At 48.1% G+C, this 18,119-nt stretch overlaps 1 protein-coding gene across 1 annotated transcript in view; it reads left to right on the top strand.

Annotated features, from left to right (window-relative positions):
- The window catches only part of exoc4 (exocyst complex component 4), a 119,554-nt gene that overhangs the window by 61,235 nt on the left and 40,200 nt on the right, over window positions 1-18,119 (top strand). The window contains exon 11 of the mRNA XM_042079565.1: window positions 12,032-12,251. Within this exon, the coding sequence (XP_041935499.1) occupies window positions 12,032-12,251 (220 nt within the window). The remainder of the gene's footprint in view (window positions 1-12,031; window positions 12,252-18,119) is intronic.

Genomic DNA, 18,119 nt, shown 5'->3' with positions numbered 1-18,119 from the left:
ACACACATACACATACACATACAGTTATACATTACATGTTCATGTGGACCATTACACACAGACCAGAACAGCATGTCTTGGCTGTCACTTTTGTGGCTGTTCGCTTGCAGTGAAAAAGGTTAGCATGACTGGATATCGTACACATACTTGTAATGGCCTCACATGACCACACATCACATGTTCACGTGGTCACTTTTGTAACGGTGGAAAAGGTCAGCATCGGCTTCAGGTTTTCCAAGACAGTGCTTCCAGGAGCCCCCGCAGTAGAACACCCACAGGCAGCACACCATAACTCCAAGCCCCACACCATAACTCCAAGCCCCACACCATAACTCCAAGCCCCACACCATAACTCCATAACTCCAAGCCCCACACCATAACTCCAAGCCCCACACCATAACTCCAAGCCCCACACCATAACTCCATAACTCCAAGCCCCACACCATAACTCCAAGCCCCACACCATAACTCCAAGCCCCACACCATAACTCCAAGCCCCACACCATAACTCCAAGCCCCACACCATAACTCCAAGCCCCACACCATAACTCCATAACTCCAAGCCCCACACCATAACTCCAAACCCCACACCATAACTCCAAACCCCACACCATAACTCCACACCATAACTCCAAGCCCCACACCATAACTCCAAACCCCACACCATAACTCCAAACTCCAAACCCCACACCATAACTCCAAACCCCACACCATAAACTCCACACCATAACTCCAAACCCCACACCATAACTCCACACCATAACTCCAAACCCCACACCATAACTCCAAACCCCACACCATAACTCCAAACCCCACACCATAACTCCAAGCCCCCACACATCGGTCACTTTCTTTCCCCCTCTATCTGCCCAACCATCCCAATTCTTCTCACGGGAGGCCTTAAAGCTCAAAGAAGCACCGTCCACATCCACCCACCCCTCCCCCGCTGGGATGGACACCCGTCCGTGGAAAGTCAGCAAAAGGTGATCATCACGGCCAGGCCGTGGAAAATCTGAAATGTGCCATTACCTTCCCCACACGTCTCCCACCGCTCTGGGGTCATTGTGCAAAGGCGAGGCCTCATCTAAAGCCCACATCACTAAGTGATGTGCTGGGCATGAAAGAGCGATGAGGGAGAAAGGGGCCGCCACCAGGGGCTCTTGAAATAGCTCACTTTCTTCCCCCCACAGTGCAAGCGGCTGTGAAGTTGAGCAAATATTTTCAAAATTGCCTCCAGCCGCCCCCTCCTCTCGGTATCCACCCCCCCCCCCCCCCCCCCACCCCCACTTTCCCCTTTCCTCCGTCCATGGGCGTCTCTCGCCCCAAACACCTGCGCAGTCAACGTTGTCTCTTGTCACCGGCCGCCCGTATTACGGCCCCCCCTCTGCCTGGCTTATTTTTATGGCAGTTTTCTTTTCAGATTCAATCAGCCTGCACCCGCACCTCTAACCCATTTCAATTTACTGCCTGGGCCAGAGGATTGGGGCCGCCTGTGGAGAAATAAGGGCCCGCTGAATGGCTGCCGGAGGAGAGGAAAAGGAGAGACTACACCAGAGAGAGAGAGAAAACGAGTGGTGCGGGGGGTGTTAGTGTAGGAGGGAGTTGGTAGAGACAGGAACGACATGGACAGTGAAAGTGGTGTGTTTTATTAAAGCGTGATGGGAAGGTGAACCCCAAGGAGTCTGGGTGTGTGAGAGGCAGGGGAGGGTTGGGACTGTGTGTCTAGGTGGCCATGAGGGAGCAAGTGTTGCAAAGTGAAGGGGATAAAACAGACACAGAGCATGAATTAATGGCAAGATGGCACATTGAGTCCTGTGATGTGTGCAGACAGAGCCAAAGATATTTGCTCAGGCGTTCTGTTTGTAAATATGATGGGTGTTTGTCCCCTGGTAAAGGAATGTGACAGTGGGCCAGGTGGCAGCATACTGCATAAGGGTTTAGTTCTATTAGGGCCTGTGTCCACCAAATGGGTTTTATATGCGCTGACTGCGTCCGCAGCTTCATTTTTAGAGTGCTTCATTTAAACATTTATTGTTGCCCAAACCGTCTGCAAGCCCTTCCTTCCAGGCCCCTTAGATGATGACACGTAGTCTCAATGTGTGTTTCAATGTGCACTCTCAAGATTTGTGTGTTTGTGTTTGTGTTTGTGTGTGTGTGTGTGTGTGTGTGTGTGTGTGTGTGTGTGTGTTGTCCTCTCGCATTTGGGTTAAGCATGGCCCGTGGCTCTCTCCTTCAAAGAGGCTGTTGAGCCGGGGTCTCAAAGGGCTCCCAGGGTCGATAGGAGCAGCATCGCTGAGTCATCCCGTCGCATTGGCCAAGCACTATCGGCATCCGGAACCTTTCCCCAGTAGCCCCAGCCCAGCTCAAGCCACCAGGGGACAGAGGGGAAGCAGACAGAGCCAGAACTTTCCGTCCGTCGTGTTTTCGCTTTGCCATCGACCCTCGGCGGCGGGTCGATAGTCCTCGCGGTCTGCCCTCCCTGAAGTGCGCTCGTCCGGTCAACTCGCACTTCAGTGAATGTCACCCAGGTTAAGGGGACAGATCAGGCTGGCCAAGACTCACTCACTTCCTCTCACCCTTTGCCTATATGGAGGAAGAGAGTCACTTGTCAGGGTAGTCGGGTACAGACTTAAAGCTAAAACACAACTCAAGCTAACAGTCAACCACAGGAACAGATTGAGAGAAAAGATGTGTTTTTCCATTCACGTTAGTTGTTGTTGCCTATGAGCCCATCGGAGGTTCTTTTTGGAGTGGCAGACTGTGTGAGATGAGCTCCCAGTTAGAAACAGGTGTCTTGCGTTGACTGAGACAGAGCGTGTGCAGACTCCTCTAGGCCTCTCCGTATCTGCAAATCCTCCGCTTCTAGTCCCAACCGCGTGGGCACCAGCTGGGAAGGCAGTGGACAGTGACCGTTAGCGGAGAGACTGTTAATGGATTTACACATCATCTTCCTCCTCCTACTCCGACGCCAACTCAGCCACCACAAGCAGCAGTGGGTGAGCGCATGGCTTTTGTCTGCCGGCGCGCTCGCATGGAATGATTTCCATTTCTGCGCCACTCTTGTTTTGCCTTTGTTGAGCGCGTCCTTTTCTACCAAAGAGCCTGGGGTGTAATTAAGTCATCTCTTTACTCTGACCCTCTAACCCACCCTCCCGGCCAGCTGCTGTAAAAGTGTGGCCAGTGTGTGTGTGTGTGTGTGTGTGTGTTTGCTGGGCGGTAATTGGTGCATGCTGCCGTACAGGAGGGATGTCCGTTTAGCCAGCGCACACTGAGCACGCTCCGTCTTCCACCTCCTCAGGCCCCAAGAAGAGAATCACTAGCCTCTCTTTCTCTCCTCTCCTCTTCCCTTTTCTCTTGTCCTCATTCTTTCTGCATCCTCTTGTTTTGCCTTTCTGGTCTATCACTTGTACTCTCTCTCTCTCTCGCTCTCTCTCTCTCTCTCTCTCTCTCTCTCTCTCTCTCTCTCTCTCTCTCTCTCTCTCTCTCTCTCTCTCTCTCTCTCTCTCTCTCTCTCTCTCTCTATCTATCTATCTTGCTCTCTCTCTCTCTCTCTCTCTCTCTCTCTCCCTCTCCCTCTTTTTATCTGCCCATTTGTCTTTTCTCTGTTTAATAAATGTATACTGTAACTCCCCACTACCCAAACTCTGCTGTCTCATTAAGTGGGCCAGAGGAAATGACCCTGGCCATTTGGGGCGATTTGTTGGCAGCGGAAGGGGGCTTGATGAGGTCGTCTGGCAGAGGGGCCCTCCAATTGTTCCTCTGTCGGTCACCTGTCTCTCCTCTGCAGGCTCCCCATTAGACTCAGCGGTCACCTGCTCGCTCTTTCAGCCTTGTCTCCAGTTACTCCAGCCAGCATGGGCAAAACAACACAGCTGACAATTCTGCCTCAATACTACCCCCCCCCACACACACACACACACACCCACCCACGCTAAATGCCCCTCTGCCACCCCCCTGCAAACCCTTCGTTAATGGTGCAATTTATAGAGCACCCCAAAGTACAACAGCAGTACCCCCACCATGTATCCAAGTCTCCATTCAGCAGGGCAATAAAAGAGGCCTCGTCTGGCTGAAAACAAACCACTGCTCATGCTGCTTTAAGGAGACCGGGGACATGGTGGGCCCTTTGTGTGTGTAGCTCGTTGAATTGGTGGTGGTGTTCGACTGTACAAAGCGGTGTTGTGGTTGTGTGTATGTCTGCATGGTGTTTGTTTTGACCGGCTCAGTGTGTGTGGGTGTGGGTGTGTGTGTGTGTGTGTGTGTGTGTGTGTGTGTGTGGGGGGGGGGGGGTAATGGGCTGGGTAGGTGTGATGGGGGCTGTAACTGCACAAGGGGAGGGAGGTGAGAGGAAGGGGGGAGGTGGGGGAGTGATGAAGAGAGGGGGTAAGTGGGCGGATCCCGGGGGTCATTTGTCACTGTGGCGTGGCGTGGCGCGGCATCAGCTAAAAGAGGCGAGCTCATTTCCTGTTGACTTCAGGAATCAGGGAGTCTGGACTCCTGGCGCTCCTGTGATAAATCTTACCTGCTTTAATTGGGCCGGAATCTCCACCGACAGTGCTACACACACACACACACACACACACACACACACACACACACACATTGTATAGGTCGATCTTCTCCCTATATTCATACACACGCACCATTTTACACCTCTGACCAGTATGTGTGCAACATGCCCTGACAGACAGACCGTCAGACAAACACCCACAGATGTCTGATATTTGTGTTAGTAAGCCTTTTGTCTGTGTTTTATTGTCTGAATGCATGCATCTAACAGACACAGATCTGTAACATTCCCGTATAATATTTCAAAGTGGTCCATTAGTCATTAGTTTGTGATGCTTATTTTCGCAGACTGAATTGTATATTGCAGTCGGGAGTCATAAATGAAGTGGATTTAGTAGCACCACCAATAGGCTACTTTATAAAGTTAAATAGAGTTTAAATAGAGTTTAAATAACAAAAATGTTCTGACATCCCTAACATGTCCATAGACGGGCACAAAAACACACACATACAAATCCGCACACACTATTCCGCCCACATGTATTTTAATTAGAAGGCTCTGCTCTGGCTTCTCCCATCTCTGCATTCATTATTTGAAATGCTGAGATTGTGTGTGCTTGTGTGTGCCAGTGTGTGCCAACAATGTGTGCATCAGTGTGTGTGTGTGTGTGTGTGTGTGTGTGTCTTAAATGTGTAGGGGTGAGAGACGCAGCAGACGGCGGGGGGTCCGCTCTGGTCCTGGCCTGTGGGCGTGTGTGTGGGCCAGCCATATTTATTTCTCTCTCTCCCTCTCTCTCCGTCTCTCTTTCTCCCTCCCTCTCTCTCTCTCTCTCTCTCTCTCTCTCTCTCTCTCTCTCTCTCTCTCTCTCTCTCTCTCCCTCCCTCCCTCCCTCCCTCTCTCTCTTTCTCAGTATCTTTGTGTGCGGCACTGAAAGAGAAAGAGAAGCAAAGCACATCACACGGCAGCCCGAAGTTTAGATTGTAACCCACTAAATGGAATCTTAATGCCACTTTTCAAAGCCTTTCCCTCTCTGCTGGGGTTGCCTGGATGGCTCGCACAGATGGCGCAGTGCAGAGCACGGTGCAGAGCGAGTTGACACAGTGCCATCTAGTGGCTCCTTCTGCTCACTTCAGCCCGGTATTAACTCGTAATAAGCCCTTTGTAAACATACTGAGGCATTCTTTTAGGATGGAAAGAAAAGCAAGCTTTAATTGTTTTATTTATCTATTTGGGTATACTTTCTATTTTGTCTTTATTTTTTTGTTCTAGACAGCTGCAATGGCTTAGCAGGCGGTACATCATTAAAAAGTTGCCATGGTAGCATGTGTTGTATTAAAACAAAAGTGATGTCGCATGCGGCATAAAGCTCAAATGTTCTGGCGCGTCAAATCTGTGATTTCACTCTGCTGATACTAAAGGCACTATAAATCGCAAACACCTTGGTCTTGTAGCATTTGCTTCATTATTAAAGGCGTGTTTGTAGTTTGAAAACAGCAAAATCAATATGCCCATTTCAAATACACAAGCATGACTAGGCTTAAACTGTGTCAAGAGATAAAAACAACACAAGGACAGTAAATGTTTTAGCAGTAGTTTAAGCAGTATTATCTCCAATGTTTTTACATTTAGTTGATCATCATTTTGAGCCACTTATTGAGCCCATCACTATTAGTTCCACAGTGTGCCTGGGACTTGATTAACGAGTCTGAAAAGAATGGCAAAATATGTATGTATTTCCTTATGTATGTAACCTGACTAGCTTAATTACTAACAGTGTAATTGTTCATCCTGTGCAGACTGATGAATGGTGCATGTTGTTTTGCTGTGACTTTCCTGTACAAACACACAGGGAGGGCAAGCATCAGGCCTAAGGCACTGACATCTGCTCCCTAATGACAGTTAATTACAATCCGTGGCGCAATCAACGCCAGGCAGTGTTAATAAACTGGGCTTCGCGTACGACTAGCGAGGCAGCGCATGATTGAGGGGAGACACGCACCACAGGGGGAGGGTGGGGAAGAGAGTGAACGCCTTTCACTGGGAGCTCAGTGCAGTTAGAAAAAGGCCTTTCGGTATGCCTTCGGAAGCAACAACTTGCTTCCCCGCGTGACTGTCGACCCATCTTGGTGATCATTTTAAACACTGATTAAAACAAGTAGCGTTTCCAATAGTGGCGGGAATGAATTTGCAAGAAGGACAAATTCTGCGTTCAATAGCACTTGTGCTCGCGGGAAAACTTGCATGTGTTTAAGATGTATCCACACGCAGTCACGCATCGACCAGATAATGGGGCAAATCTATCCATATTAGCATTGCGGCATAGACATACACACATACATGCACACACACACACACACACTTGTTTACTCCTGTCGGGGGTTATGATCATCACTCTTCATTCTGTTGCCCTCTGTGGATTCCCCCCACAACACACACACTCCACCCCTCCGTCTCGTGTCAGTCTCATTAGCCGCCGGACAGATGAAGATTGCCTCTCGATGAACAATTACGTCTGCCATTTGGTCCCAATCATGGCGCTGTAATTCTGGCCTCCCCGCCTACCCCCCAGGACCCCCCCCCCCCACCACCACCACCACCCCCCCCAAGAAAGTGCTGGAACTCATCTCTAATTATCTGCCATAATCCCCTTATTATCCGTAGAGTTATGCACCCCCTGCTACTCTTCTTCCCCACCCACTCTTCCCATCTCGCGCTCCTGGGCTCCGGTGCTGCACAACACTACAGACCAGCTGGACTGGTGGTGCGGGTCACACGTCCCGGTCTGAACACCAGAGCTGGGTGGCAGTGTGGGCTGATGTGGCGTCTCTGCTCTTAGATTTTCTTCTCTTCTTCTGCTCTTCTCACTTGAATATCCCCTGGGGATCAATAAAGTATCTATCTGTCTATCTGTCTATCTGTCTATCTGTCTATCTATCTATCTATCTATCTATCTATCTATCTATCTGTCTATCTGTCTATCTGTCTATCTATCTATCTATCTATCTATCTAGATTGGCTTCGCTCCATAATTACATTTTCACAGGCAGGGATGGCCCATGCCCTGTGACAACCATAACGGCTTTTCACTATGACTCCTCCAGTGCCATTATATGATGCACAGTGCCTCTAATTTTTTCCTATCATTCTTTTTTTGGTCATTTTTGAAATAATTAACTGAATTAACTATTAAAACCACATAACTTTCAGTGTCCCGCTGGAGGGACGGTTACCCCCCCTCCCCCACCTCCCCCGAACATTCTAAATCAATTGTATGCACCATATTGCTATGTAGCATAGTAATGTTATACACCATGTGCAGTAAGCATTTGATTGTCAGTTTGCATTTTGGATAACAAAAAGTCCTATGGGGAGTATCCATAGGCATTTTTACAAAACGCATGGGCATACCTTGGCAAATAATAGTCTAAAGCACTCATATTTTCATTCTATATTGATCTACTTTTGCACACAACTTCACACGACCTGGTGCTAGGGCTTGGTTGTGTTTCTAAGGGATATCAAGAGAACTAGAGGGCTGAAATGTGGTCAGTTCAGAGATGCTTGTAATCCGGCAGAAAGAAAAAACTATATTCTAGCCTCTGTGTTTGAGGAGGTTGGATGATACCAGAGGAGTTGAAATGCTCCAGGACAACACATTAGCTTATTAACTAGACTGGCACACTGCCCGTGTGGAACGTGTGCTTCAGGCGGTGCACCATCTGACATCTCTATGCACATGTTTCATCAGCCATGTCTTTGGGCGTCAATGTTGTCATCTGAGCTGTACGAGAATTGCTGTCAAATGCCCGTCACACCGAGTCTGGCTCTCTCAAGGCTCTCCCTATTAACTGCGGTGTCTCCCTTGTGAGGCTGTTGGAGAGGACAGGAGAGGCCAGCTTGCAACCCCAGCCCCCCCCCCACCTGTGCCCCCAACCTGCACTCAGTCTCGGTGCTCAAAGACGGGCTTCAACTTGAGGCCCCAGTTTTTCAAACACTGGCCTGTCGGTGCACCGGCCCTCGGCGGGATCTCCCCCAGAGACGCCCTTTTTTGAATGTGTGCGGTGGACGTGACAAAATGTCCAACTCCAAAGGGCAAAAGTTCTCGACACGTCTGATCAAAAGATCTACAGAAAGAGTTCACTTTCTCTCTGTCATGCTGTGAATGAAGTCCCAAACTTTCCTGGACCACATCCTCTCAGAAGTCAGAAAACAAGTGTGAGACATTCTCTCGCCTGTTGCATAGCAACAGACAGTGTTTTCTGTGGTCAAACTGTGATTGGTATTTGCTGGTCAGGCAGAGATGAAAGATGAGCAAACACTGTATCAAGTAGCATGGACTCACCAAAGTTTTCACAAACAATTATTTGTGGTTCTCACTTAGGTGTAGTAGTAGTAGTAGTAGAAAATGGAAGAACTAGTGCAGTTGTGTTTTCCATATGGAGTTCACACTTGTCCTGGATGCTGTCAGAGGTAGCATTGCTAGCATATTAATCATTTAGCATGGAAGGGGTAGAAATGGGCAATGTGCCATGGGTTGCTTTCTGTTTGTCTCTGTGCGTGAGGCTTCCATAAACAAATCCCTCCGTGTCTATTTGTGTTCAGTTGCCTGTGTTGCCTGCTGTTGGCCATTATGTTCTCTAGGCTCTTGCAGCCATGAGAGCCATGCGGCATTCACCACAGAACCGGAAACAGGCACACGGGAAGTGGTTCTGTGTCATGTTAACCATTTTTTTTCCAGCCAGTGTACAAGCAAGTGATAGATGAAGCTTGACCTTGATGTTTTTATATTTTCTGTGCTTCTGCATAGCATGCCTCTTGATTAGATTATTGTTCTCTGTCAGGAGGATTTCAGTGATCTATTGTTGGGTTTGAATGGTTATTTGTTTCTAATTGTTTGCCTTAGTTGATTGGCAGATTCATGTCACTCCTCCAAAGCTCAGACTTTTCCATCTATCACACGGCGTGTATGAACTCTTCTCTGTGAGTTCATCGAGTTGAAAGGGAGAACATTCGTGATTGTTCTGCTGAAGTAAGACATCTCCTTGGATACCAGGAAAAGTCTAATAAACTTTAGACAGAGGGAGGAGAGAGGGCGTTGAAAGGAGATGAGACAAACTTGTACTCGTTTGAAGTATGTGAGTCTGTGCATACGGAAACCAGGAGGAGATATGAAGCTTCTCTTCCCCTTCTCTTGAGTCCATCGATTGATCATCTAGAGATGTTTGCTGTGGATGTCAGTGTAGTCATAGTGCAGTCTCTGTTGATTTCGGAAAGTCACAATCGTGTGCTTATGACTAGCGCTTTAACCTATGAGAGATTGCCTGTAAGGCTTAGCATTTAGAATGCTAACTTAATGTGTCAAGGGGTCCAGAAGGCAATGACTTGATCATGAGGCCCATCCAAGCAAAGGTCCTCATCAGGGACCCGAGGCTCTCGGCCAGATGGCGGTGTGTGCAAACAAAGCAGCTCGTCGCCCCCCCCCCCCCCCCCCCCCTCTGCCCATTACGCCAGAATTAGCGCTGCGTTCCGAACCGATCCATCTGCCCACTCGCGGCCAATATCAATCACTCCCGCGAGCGCTTGGGACAATACAACAAATAATGGACCTTTCTCCGTGGAGCGCGCTCCTCGTGTCATGTCCATGTATGCTGTCTCCATTCACACGTGGCACTGAAAAGAAATTATCCTGATGCTAATGACTCGTTAGCGCATAATGAAATTTGAGTTCCACAGATTTGCAGCACACGCAAGGAGAAAAATGATGATGAATAAGCTACAGAGTTTGCATGGCATTATCGAGACATCCTCTGAGTGCTCAACTGTGTTGAGCATACTTTGTATGCACACGGTTGCCTTGGATATGCGTTAGCTTCTCTGGCTGGCATTTTGTTCCTCTTTTTTAGATAAAATCTGACATGTAGCCATAAACACAACGTATACACAAACTCACTTAACAGACTTACACACACTCTCAACACACACACATACACACACACACACACAGACACGCAGACTCACTCAACGTGGCTCACTCCCCTCACGGCCCATGGTCGACTAATTGGATGGAAGCACTGCTGAGTCAAGCACTTTAGCGGCAAGGCTAAGGTGCAGCGCTAGCTGCTTGGTGATCAATCACCCTTCCCCTGCAAGCGCACAGGCCGCGCTTATGAACTCCTCGGCTCCGCTTATGTGGGACAGCCTGTCCCCTCTCCCAAAGTCACGTCCAGTCTCATCAGTCCACTGCCTTTTAATTGGGTCTGTCACAGAAATGTCAGTCACCTCTACACAGTCACTTCTATCACTAATCCAACTTTATTTAAATACACATATTGGGTGATGGTTAATTCTTAATTAATTTTTTTTTTACTTTTTCACTCATGTTATCACAATTCCACACTGACCCAAACCGTATGTGGGGAGAGTGCCTTTGAGTTCATTATCACACATTTTTATCACACATATCACACACATTTTTTTCCATTGCCCAATTTGAGAACTTTTTTTCCCAAATTGGGCAAAGCATGGAGCTGAAGCATGTCAAGCTGTTAAAAGCAGCTAAAAGCACCATTACAAACACTGTTTAGCGGAAGGTTTATGAATATGTTAACTGACACTCACTAGAGTGTCTACAGAGTGGTGTGGCTTTTTGTTGTGTCAGTGCAGTTGTGGAGTATATCTTTGGTTTGATGATGCACCATGCAAGTAATGCTTGGAAATACATGTAGATGACTCCTAGAGCATTTGTAAAATGATTTACAGTAGCATTTTCAGGTCTGATGGGGGTCTTTTTAAACGCTTCTTTTAAAGCTTTGCATCACTGTTGTAGTTCTCATCACTGTTCAATCTTTTTTTTTTTAAAGAAATGGTGAAAATAATTATCTTCCCCGTTTCAGATTCCCCAAATGTTTCACTAACCCATCTAGCGATGGCTGTTGCAAATGAGCATTTAGCACTATGATACTTCAATCAAATAGCTGTCCTCAGTTTGTCTGTACACTGTATCTGTCCCCATCAAAAAAAGAATGATCTGTGAATGGTATATTTAAAGAAGTGTCTCATTTTCTGAATGGTATGTGAATGGTATATTTAAAGAAGTCTCATTTTCTGAATGGTATGTGAATGGTATATTTAAAGAAGTCTCATTTTCTGAATGGTATGTGAATGGTATATTTAAAGAAGTCTCATTTTCTGAATGGTATGTGAATGGTATATTTAAAGAAGTCTCATTTTCTGAAGCTCTCATGCTCTCCTTGCGTTATCACACAGCACCGTGGCACTACAGCACCCTAAGTATGAGGTGACATGGGAAGTGTCTCAGCAGCACCCCGAGTGCTCTCTGGTCACACATCGGCCATATTCAAACACTTGCTGATGGTCTGCTGGGTTGACCAAGCCTATGCTTGGTTCATTGTCTCTTATTTGTCCCCATCAAATAAACAATGATCTACATCAGCTGTGGATGGTGTAAATAAGAAGGGTCTCCTTTTCTGAAGATGTGCTCTGCTTGTGGTCCCTGTGCAGGTTCATCCAGGAGGTGGAGCAGAACATGGGCCCTGGCCAGGCCAAGCAGTGCCAGCTGCGCACCTTCCTCACCTACTACATCAACGACCTCTTCCTCAACCAGGTGCGCACCGAGACCAACAAGGAGATCGAGACCGTCACCAAGGTGGCCGATCCGCTCAAGATCCTGGCCAGCGCCGACACCATGAAGGTCCTGGGCGTCCAGCGGCCGGTGCTTCAGGTAACACACACACACACACACACACACACACACACACACACACACACCTTTCCTTTTTTCTTCTCATTCCCTCCTTTTCTTCCCTGTTCCTGTCTCTCTGTCTCCCACATTTAGGTGTGTGTGTTATGTATTCATGGAGCACCAAGTTTGGAGAGTGAACTGGTTGTAGGGGTGCTCAGGTGTCTTGATGTGCCGTGACTGGTTTTAAAGGGGATCAGCGTTGCGCTGGAGATTTCATCTCTCCCTGAGGGTTCTCCCTCACACCTCTGCCTAACACACTGCTAGTGATAATAGCGACCACCCTCCCACCTATCTCACTGCATCATAATTGGAGACGAAATTGTGTTTGATCTCCACTGACCCCCGCTTGTCAGCAATTGAAGTGCCCCCCCCCCCCCCCCACACACACACACACACACACACACCTATTGCAAGCCCCAGCTTCCTGCCACACAGGCATTTGTCTGAGTAACCGATGGAAGTTCTCTACTTGCGGCCATGCTTTGCTGTCTATTTCATATGACATTTCTCGGAATATGCGCTCCAGACGACGAGCGTTGCACTTCTGATTGGATAGGTCTGCGCCCACACCGCCGCATTCTCGTGGCGAATGTGCACTTAGACATCTTGCCAGGGTCAATTAGTCATTAAGGGAGCGTGTCTGTGAAGGCTGGAGAGATGCTCGGTGGCCAGGTCTAGAGGGGCACCGCTCCCTGCTCATTGCTCTCAGATTAAAGAGCTGGACGAAGTGGCCTTAAGGGTTGAGGTCTAGGGGTGGGGGTGGCAGTGGTGGGGTGATGGGCCCTTTCTTGCTGTACAGAAACGTGTCATTTGAAGAGCGGCCTTTTATTCAAGCACTTAGTTTGTTTGTGTGTGTGTTTGTGTGAATGTGAATGTGTTTGTGTGTGAGTGAGTGTGTACAGTATGTGAATGATTCATGCCATATTCGTGTGAGTGTGTGCAAGTATCTCTGTGTAAAGTGTGTGTGTGTGTGTGTGTCTGTGTGTGTGAGAGCCTGAATGTGTCATTCATGTTTGTGTGTGTTTTTGATAAGTCGTTTCAGCAGAGAACAGTGGCAGTTCATTACTGAAGGGATGCCACCTACAGCTCGCCACCGTTTGTTTACGATTATGACTTCGCCTTAACGAGGACTGCGGCATCTTGCTAATTACCCTGCTGGGCTAATGAGTGACTCTCCGGTTAGCAGGAGCTCCATAAAGATGCATCTTTGTTTGGTCTGGTTTTTCTCCCTCTCTTAATTACCCCAATCAAAAGAGACCTGCACTGTTATGCGTGTGTCACTGCTCAGGCCTGCTAGCTCTGCTTTGCCTCACTTCCTGTCAGATCTGCTTCCTGCCACCTCTACTCCTTTTCTTCATGAGTGGTCCCTTTGGTTTCTACATTCATTCGCTCACTCTTGTGATGTCATAGGTTGGCTGTCCTTTCTTAATAGTCCACCTCATGAATATCTGTTTGGTGGTCAGCTGCCTGAGATTGACCTATTTTCATCGTCTGGTTTGTTGTCAGTACTGTATGTAACGTAGCAGAGAAGGTCTGTACACTTGCTCTCCGTTTTTTGTTGTCAGTACGTACCATCTACGGACAAATAGATGCAACATGCTGAGCATTCGCTGGGGCATTTGGCAGAATATGATTGGGCCCAAGAAAATATCCCCTCATGGCATAATGTCACACTATGACAATTCAGTCCAACACTGGACACTACATTTGGAGGATATAAATCTTCTATAAAATCTGTACACAGCTAATCTGCATTTGACACATATACTCAGGTTGAGCTGTGTGGAATTACTTGTTTCATGGTATCAGAATACATGGAAAGGCTGCTGCCATGTGGAACAGTTAAAAGTAGTATGCATATAGTATTTGAATTATAATGATAGCATTTGTGAAAACATGACCACAGTGTTGATCACGGTCCCATGTGTTCCAAGTTTAAAGTTTGGGCGGTGGTAGTGTAGTGGTTAAGGAGCTGGGCTAGCGTGCAGTAGCCTGAAAGTTGTCGGTTCAATTCCCAGCTTCCACCGTTGTGCCCTTGAGCTTAACCCCAAGTTGCTCCGGGGACAATGTGATCCCTTGTAATATAGCTGACATATGTAAGTCACTTCGGTCAAGAAGTGTCTGCTAAATGTAATGTAATGTAATGTAATGTAAAGTAGTATGCATATAGCATTTTAATTATAATGATGACATTTGTGAAAACATGACCACAGTGTTGATGACGGTCCCATGTGTTCCAAGTTTAAAAGGCAGTCAAAGTGCAAATCTAAGTGTAGTTTAAATGTCATTTGCTCCACACTGTTTGACATTCATTCTTTTTCGGCGTTTCCATTGCCTCTCACTTTCATCGGCACGGAGACGTATTCGTTGTGCGCGTCGCCGGCTCGCCGGCTCGTTCCTCTGGCAGCTGTGTGGCTGACAAAACTTTTTCCCCGTTCCTTTGTCTGGCAGACAGGTTGCGCTAAGCGAACTCAGACGGCAGTTGGCAGCGGGTGGAACCGGCGGTGGCGCCGTGTCCTGCGTGCCCACATCTGCCAGCCTGCACCTGTGGAGTGCCGCGGTGGCACGGCGGCACTTCGACCCCTCCGTGCTCTCTCTCTCTCTCTCTTTCTCTCTCTCTCTCTTTCTCTCTTTCTCTCTGTTTGGGCTCAGCTCATTAGACAGATACGTGTAATTAAAGCAGCTCTCGCTCTCGTTAGCATATAATCACCTATGCCAGGCCAGCTGCCTGAGAGGCACCACCAAGCCCTCCCGGCGAGTGTGTGCATGTATGTGTGTGTGCGTGTGTGTGTCTGTGTCTGTGTGTGTATGGGGTTTGTGTGTGTGTGTGTGTGTTGTGTCTTTTTTTTAGTCTGTGTGTGTGTGTGTGTGTGTATGTGTGTGTGTAGGAGGGATAAGGAAGTAGAAAATGAAGGGAGTGTGGGTGGTGTGATCGTTTGTGTACGCCACAGTGACTTGAATGAGAGGGAAATGTGAATGTGTGAGACGCTGGAAATGAGAAAAAGAGAGAACTCAGTGGGTGCTGTATGTTTGGCTCCAGGGGGTGAAACTGTGTGCGTGTGTGTGTGTGTGTGTTTCTAAGTGGGTGTTTGTGCGGGTCTGTCTGTGGTCTTCGTGCATCTCGTACCAGCTTTCCTCTGGTGTCTCCAGCCCTCTCCTGACACACTGGGTGCCGACTGGCCCTTCCTGATGTTGTGTGGCCAGGTGTTGTGGAGGGAGAGATAACAGCGTAATCTCCCCTGACGGCACCACTACAGCCTCTGTCACCTCACCGGGCCGATGTCCCTAACCACCGGTGACAACGCTACACATGGAAACACCTTGCTCGGCATAAACGCCTGTAACTTTCTCTTTGAATGGCATGGTCATTACCAACCGAAATTACCCGAGTTGCCACTCAATGGTTACCTGCACCTCGTCCACTTTCCCATCACGGAGAGAGAGAGAGGACTTTTCCCGTGTCACCATGGTTGGGCGATTTTGCTCTTGCTGACCAAGATGGTGAACGTGGAGGTGGAGTGCAAGCTTAAATGTGGAAATTCAATCCAATCAGGTCATTGTGCTGTCGGAGGCTCTCCGTCCATGGCAGCTAATAGTCACCAGCAGGACAAGAGGCGACCGCAGCAGCAGGACACTGATGAGAAAATAAATTGAAAATGTCCTTGTGGTATCAAAACGTTGCATTCCAGAGACAACGATTTCTTAAAACACCTGGACAATCTGCTCAAGCGATCGCTGGAGAAAAAAAAGCTGATATTTTTGAAAACCAACGTGTGTGGGGGAATCTGTGTGTGATAATGACAGTGGAAGGCTTCTAATGGCTGAGGTGGTTAGCCATTTTAATGGTTTCTAATGGCTTCTGGCCACTGAGGAGGCCACAGCATAGATAGATTGTTCTCAATTCTAACATAATGGAGGTCAGAATGGACCACAATCACCACGTCCTGTCTCAGCATGTGAGACTATTAGCAATCAAATTAGGCTCGGAGCCAACTCAACTTCACAGAGTGACTTAATAGAAATATTAAATAAAATATTAAAATAGTAGTTAAAGCCTTAAGTGTAAGATAGAATATATAAATAAAAGGACAATGTAAGCGGGGCCGACTGTAAACACTAAGGGCGTACTCACACTGGGCATGGTTCACGTGTACCATGCCGGGGTACGGTTCTCTCTCGTTCATGGTCCACACTCACACTGCACACTATCAAACTACCCAGGCATGGTTGAGCTGCTGTACTCTAGAATCTTTGTATAGGTGTGATAAGCCCAACCGTACCGTGCCCGAGTCCACCTCCTCGAGCGGACACGGACCTGGACGCGTAAACACGTAAACGACATTTTCATTGTCCTGCTGACGTGTGGACAGAAGCCGTCTCTGAGTCTTGCTGACGTTGAGAAGCACACTGTGACGTCAGGTCACCTCTGCTCTGTGGGCCGACCCGTCTCCATCAGGGTGCACAGCACAGGACTGGCCACACATCCCTGGGGGCACCCGTACCTAGGGTCAGTGTCGAGGATGTGACATTATCAATCTGTGCTGCCTGTGATCTGCCCGTCAGGAAGTCTAGAATCTGGCTGCGCAGGGAAGAACTGATGTCCTGTCCAGTGGGTGATGGTGGTGGTGATGGTGCTGCTGCTGCTGGTGGTGGTGGTGGTGCTGCTGGTGGTGGTGGTGATGTTGGTGGTGATGTTGATGGCCTCACACCTGAGCGAGCAGACTGGCCTGGTGTAGCCACAGCCATGCTGGGTTGCGGGGAACCTCTGGCAGCTGGGCCACATGAAGTGGGGAAATGGTGCATATGAAGCACATCCTCTCCTGTGGTGTGCTATTAATGAGCTGTGTGTGCTGGTGTGTTTGCAGGTGTTTGTGTGCGCATGCGCAGGTTCAAGATGTCCATTTGGCAGGTGCGTGTGAGTGTGTGTGGTTCTTTTCTGACTCATTTCAACTCCTGTAGCCAGTAACGAAGAATGTAAGGCACAGGCTATATAGGTTTGTGACATTATCTTTACCTCAGTCATTCTCCGAGTAAAAGTATATAACAGGCACACACATGTCCAAGTATGTTACCAGATACACTCAGTCACATTTCAACCATGTCATGGGATGAGTGGGATGAGTGTGTGTGTGTGTGTGTGTGCGTGTGTGTGTGTGTGTGTGTGTGTGTGTGTGTGTGTGTGTGTGTGTAGGGCGGCTTGACAAGCTGCCCTACACACACACACACACACACTATTCCCATAAACACACAGGATGCACAGTGGCTCTTGTCAGCGGCGACTCTGGCGTGTGTTAATTAGCGCTTGCTCCAGAGAAGAGTCCTGCCAGGCCGGCAGACAGGAATATTAAGATGGCGGGGATCAGTGGCAGCCCAGCACTCTGTTGGCCAGACCACTGAAGGCACCGGCCTAATTGATTCTCCCCACATTACTTCATCAGAGAGAGAGAGAGTGGAAGATGGAGAGAAATGGAGGAAAAAGAGAGAGATGATGGGAGAGAAAGAAACAGATCTGTAGAGTCAAGGCTCTGCCATTTCAGTTGCATCAGTCCTCCTCTCCACGCATAAGCTGCTGTGCAGAATTGGATGGGCCAGAGTTATTTCTTCTCTTGGCCTTGACTCAGCAACTGCCTTTTGGTACTGAAAATGTGACGCTGTTTACTTTTTTGGAAAAGCCCTTAGACCGTGTTTTGTGTAAGTGCTTCCTCATCCTGCCTCTCAGGCGTAGATGAAAAAGGCGCTGGTTGTGTGGCTGTAGATGAGATGTCAAGGTGGCTGTGTGGATAGCACGCAGGCATATCAGTATGGAGGCCCGTAGAGGTCACTTTTATTATAATATTAATATTAATA

This window comes from Alosa sapidissima, chromosome 22, assembly GCF_018492685.1.
Source record: "Alosa sapidissima isolate fAloSap1 chromosome 22, fAloSap1.pri, whole genome shotgun sequence".
Lineage (NCBI taxonomy): Eukaryota > Metazoa > Chordata > Actinopteri > Clupeiformes > Clupeidae > Alosa > Alosa sapidissima.
This window is presented reverse-complemented; position numbering and strand designations above follow the sequence as displayed.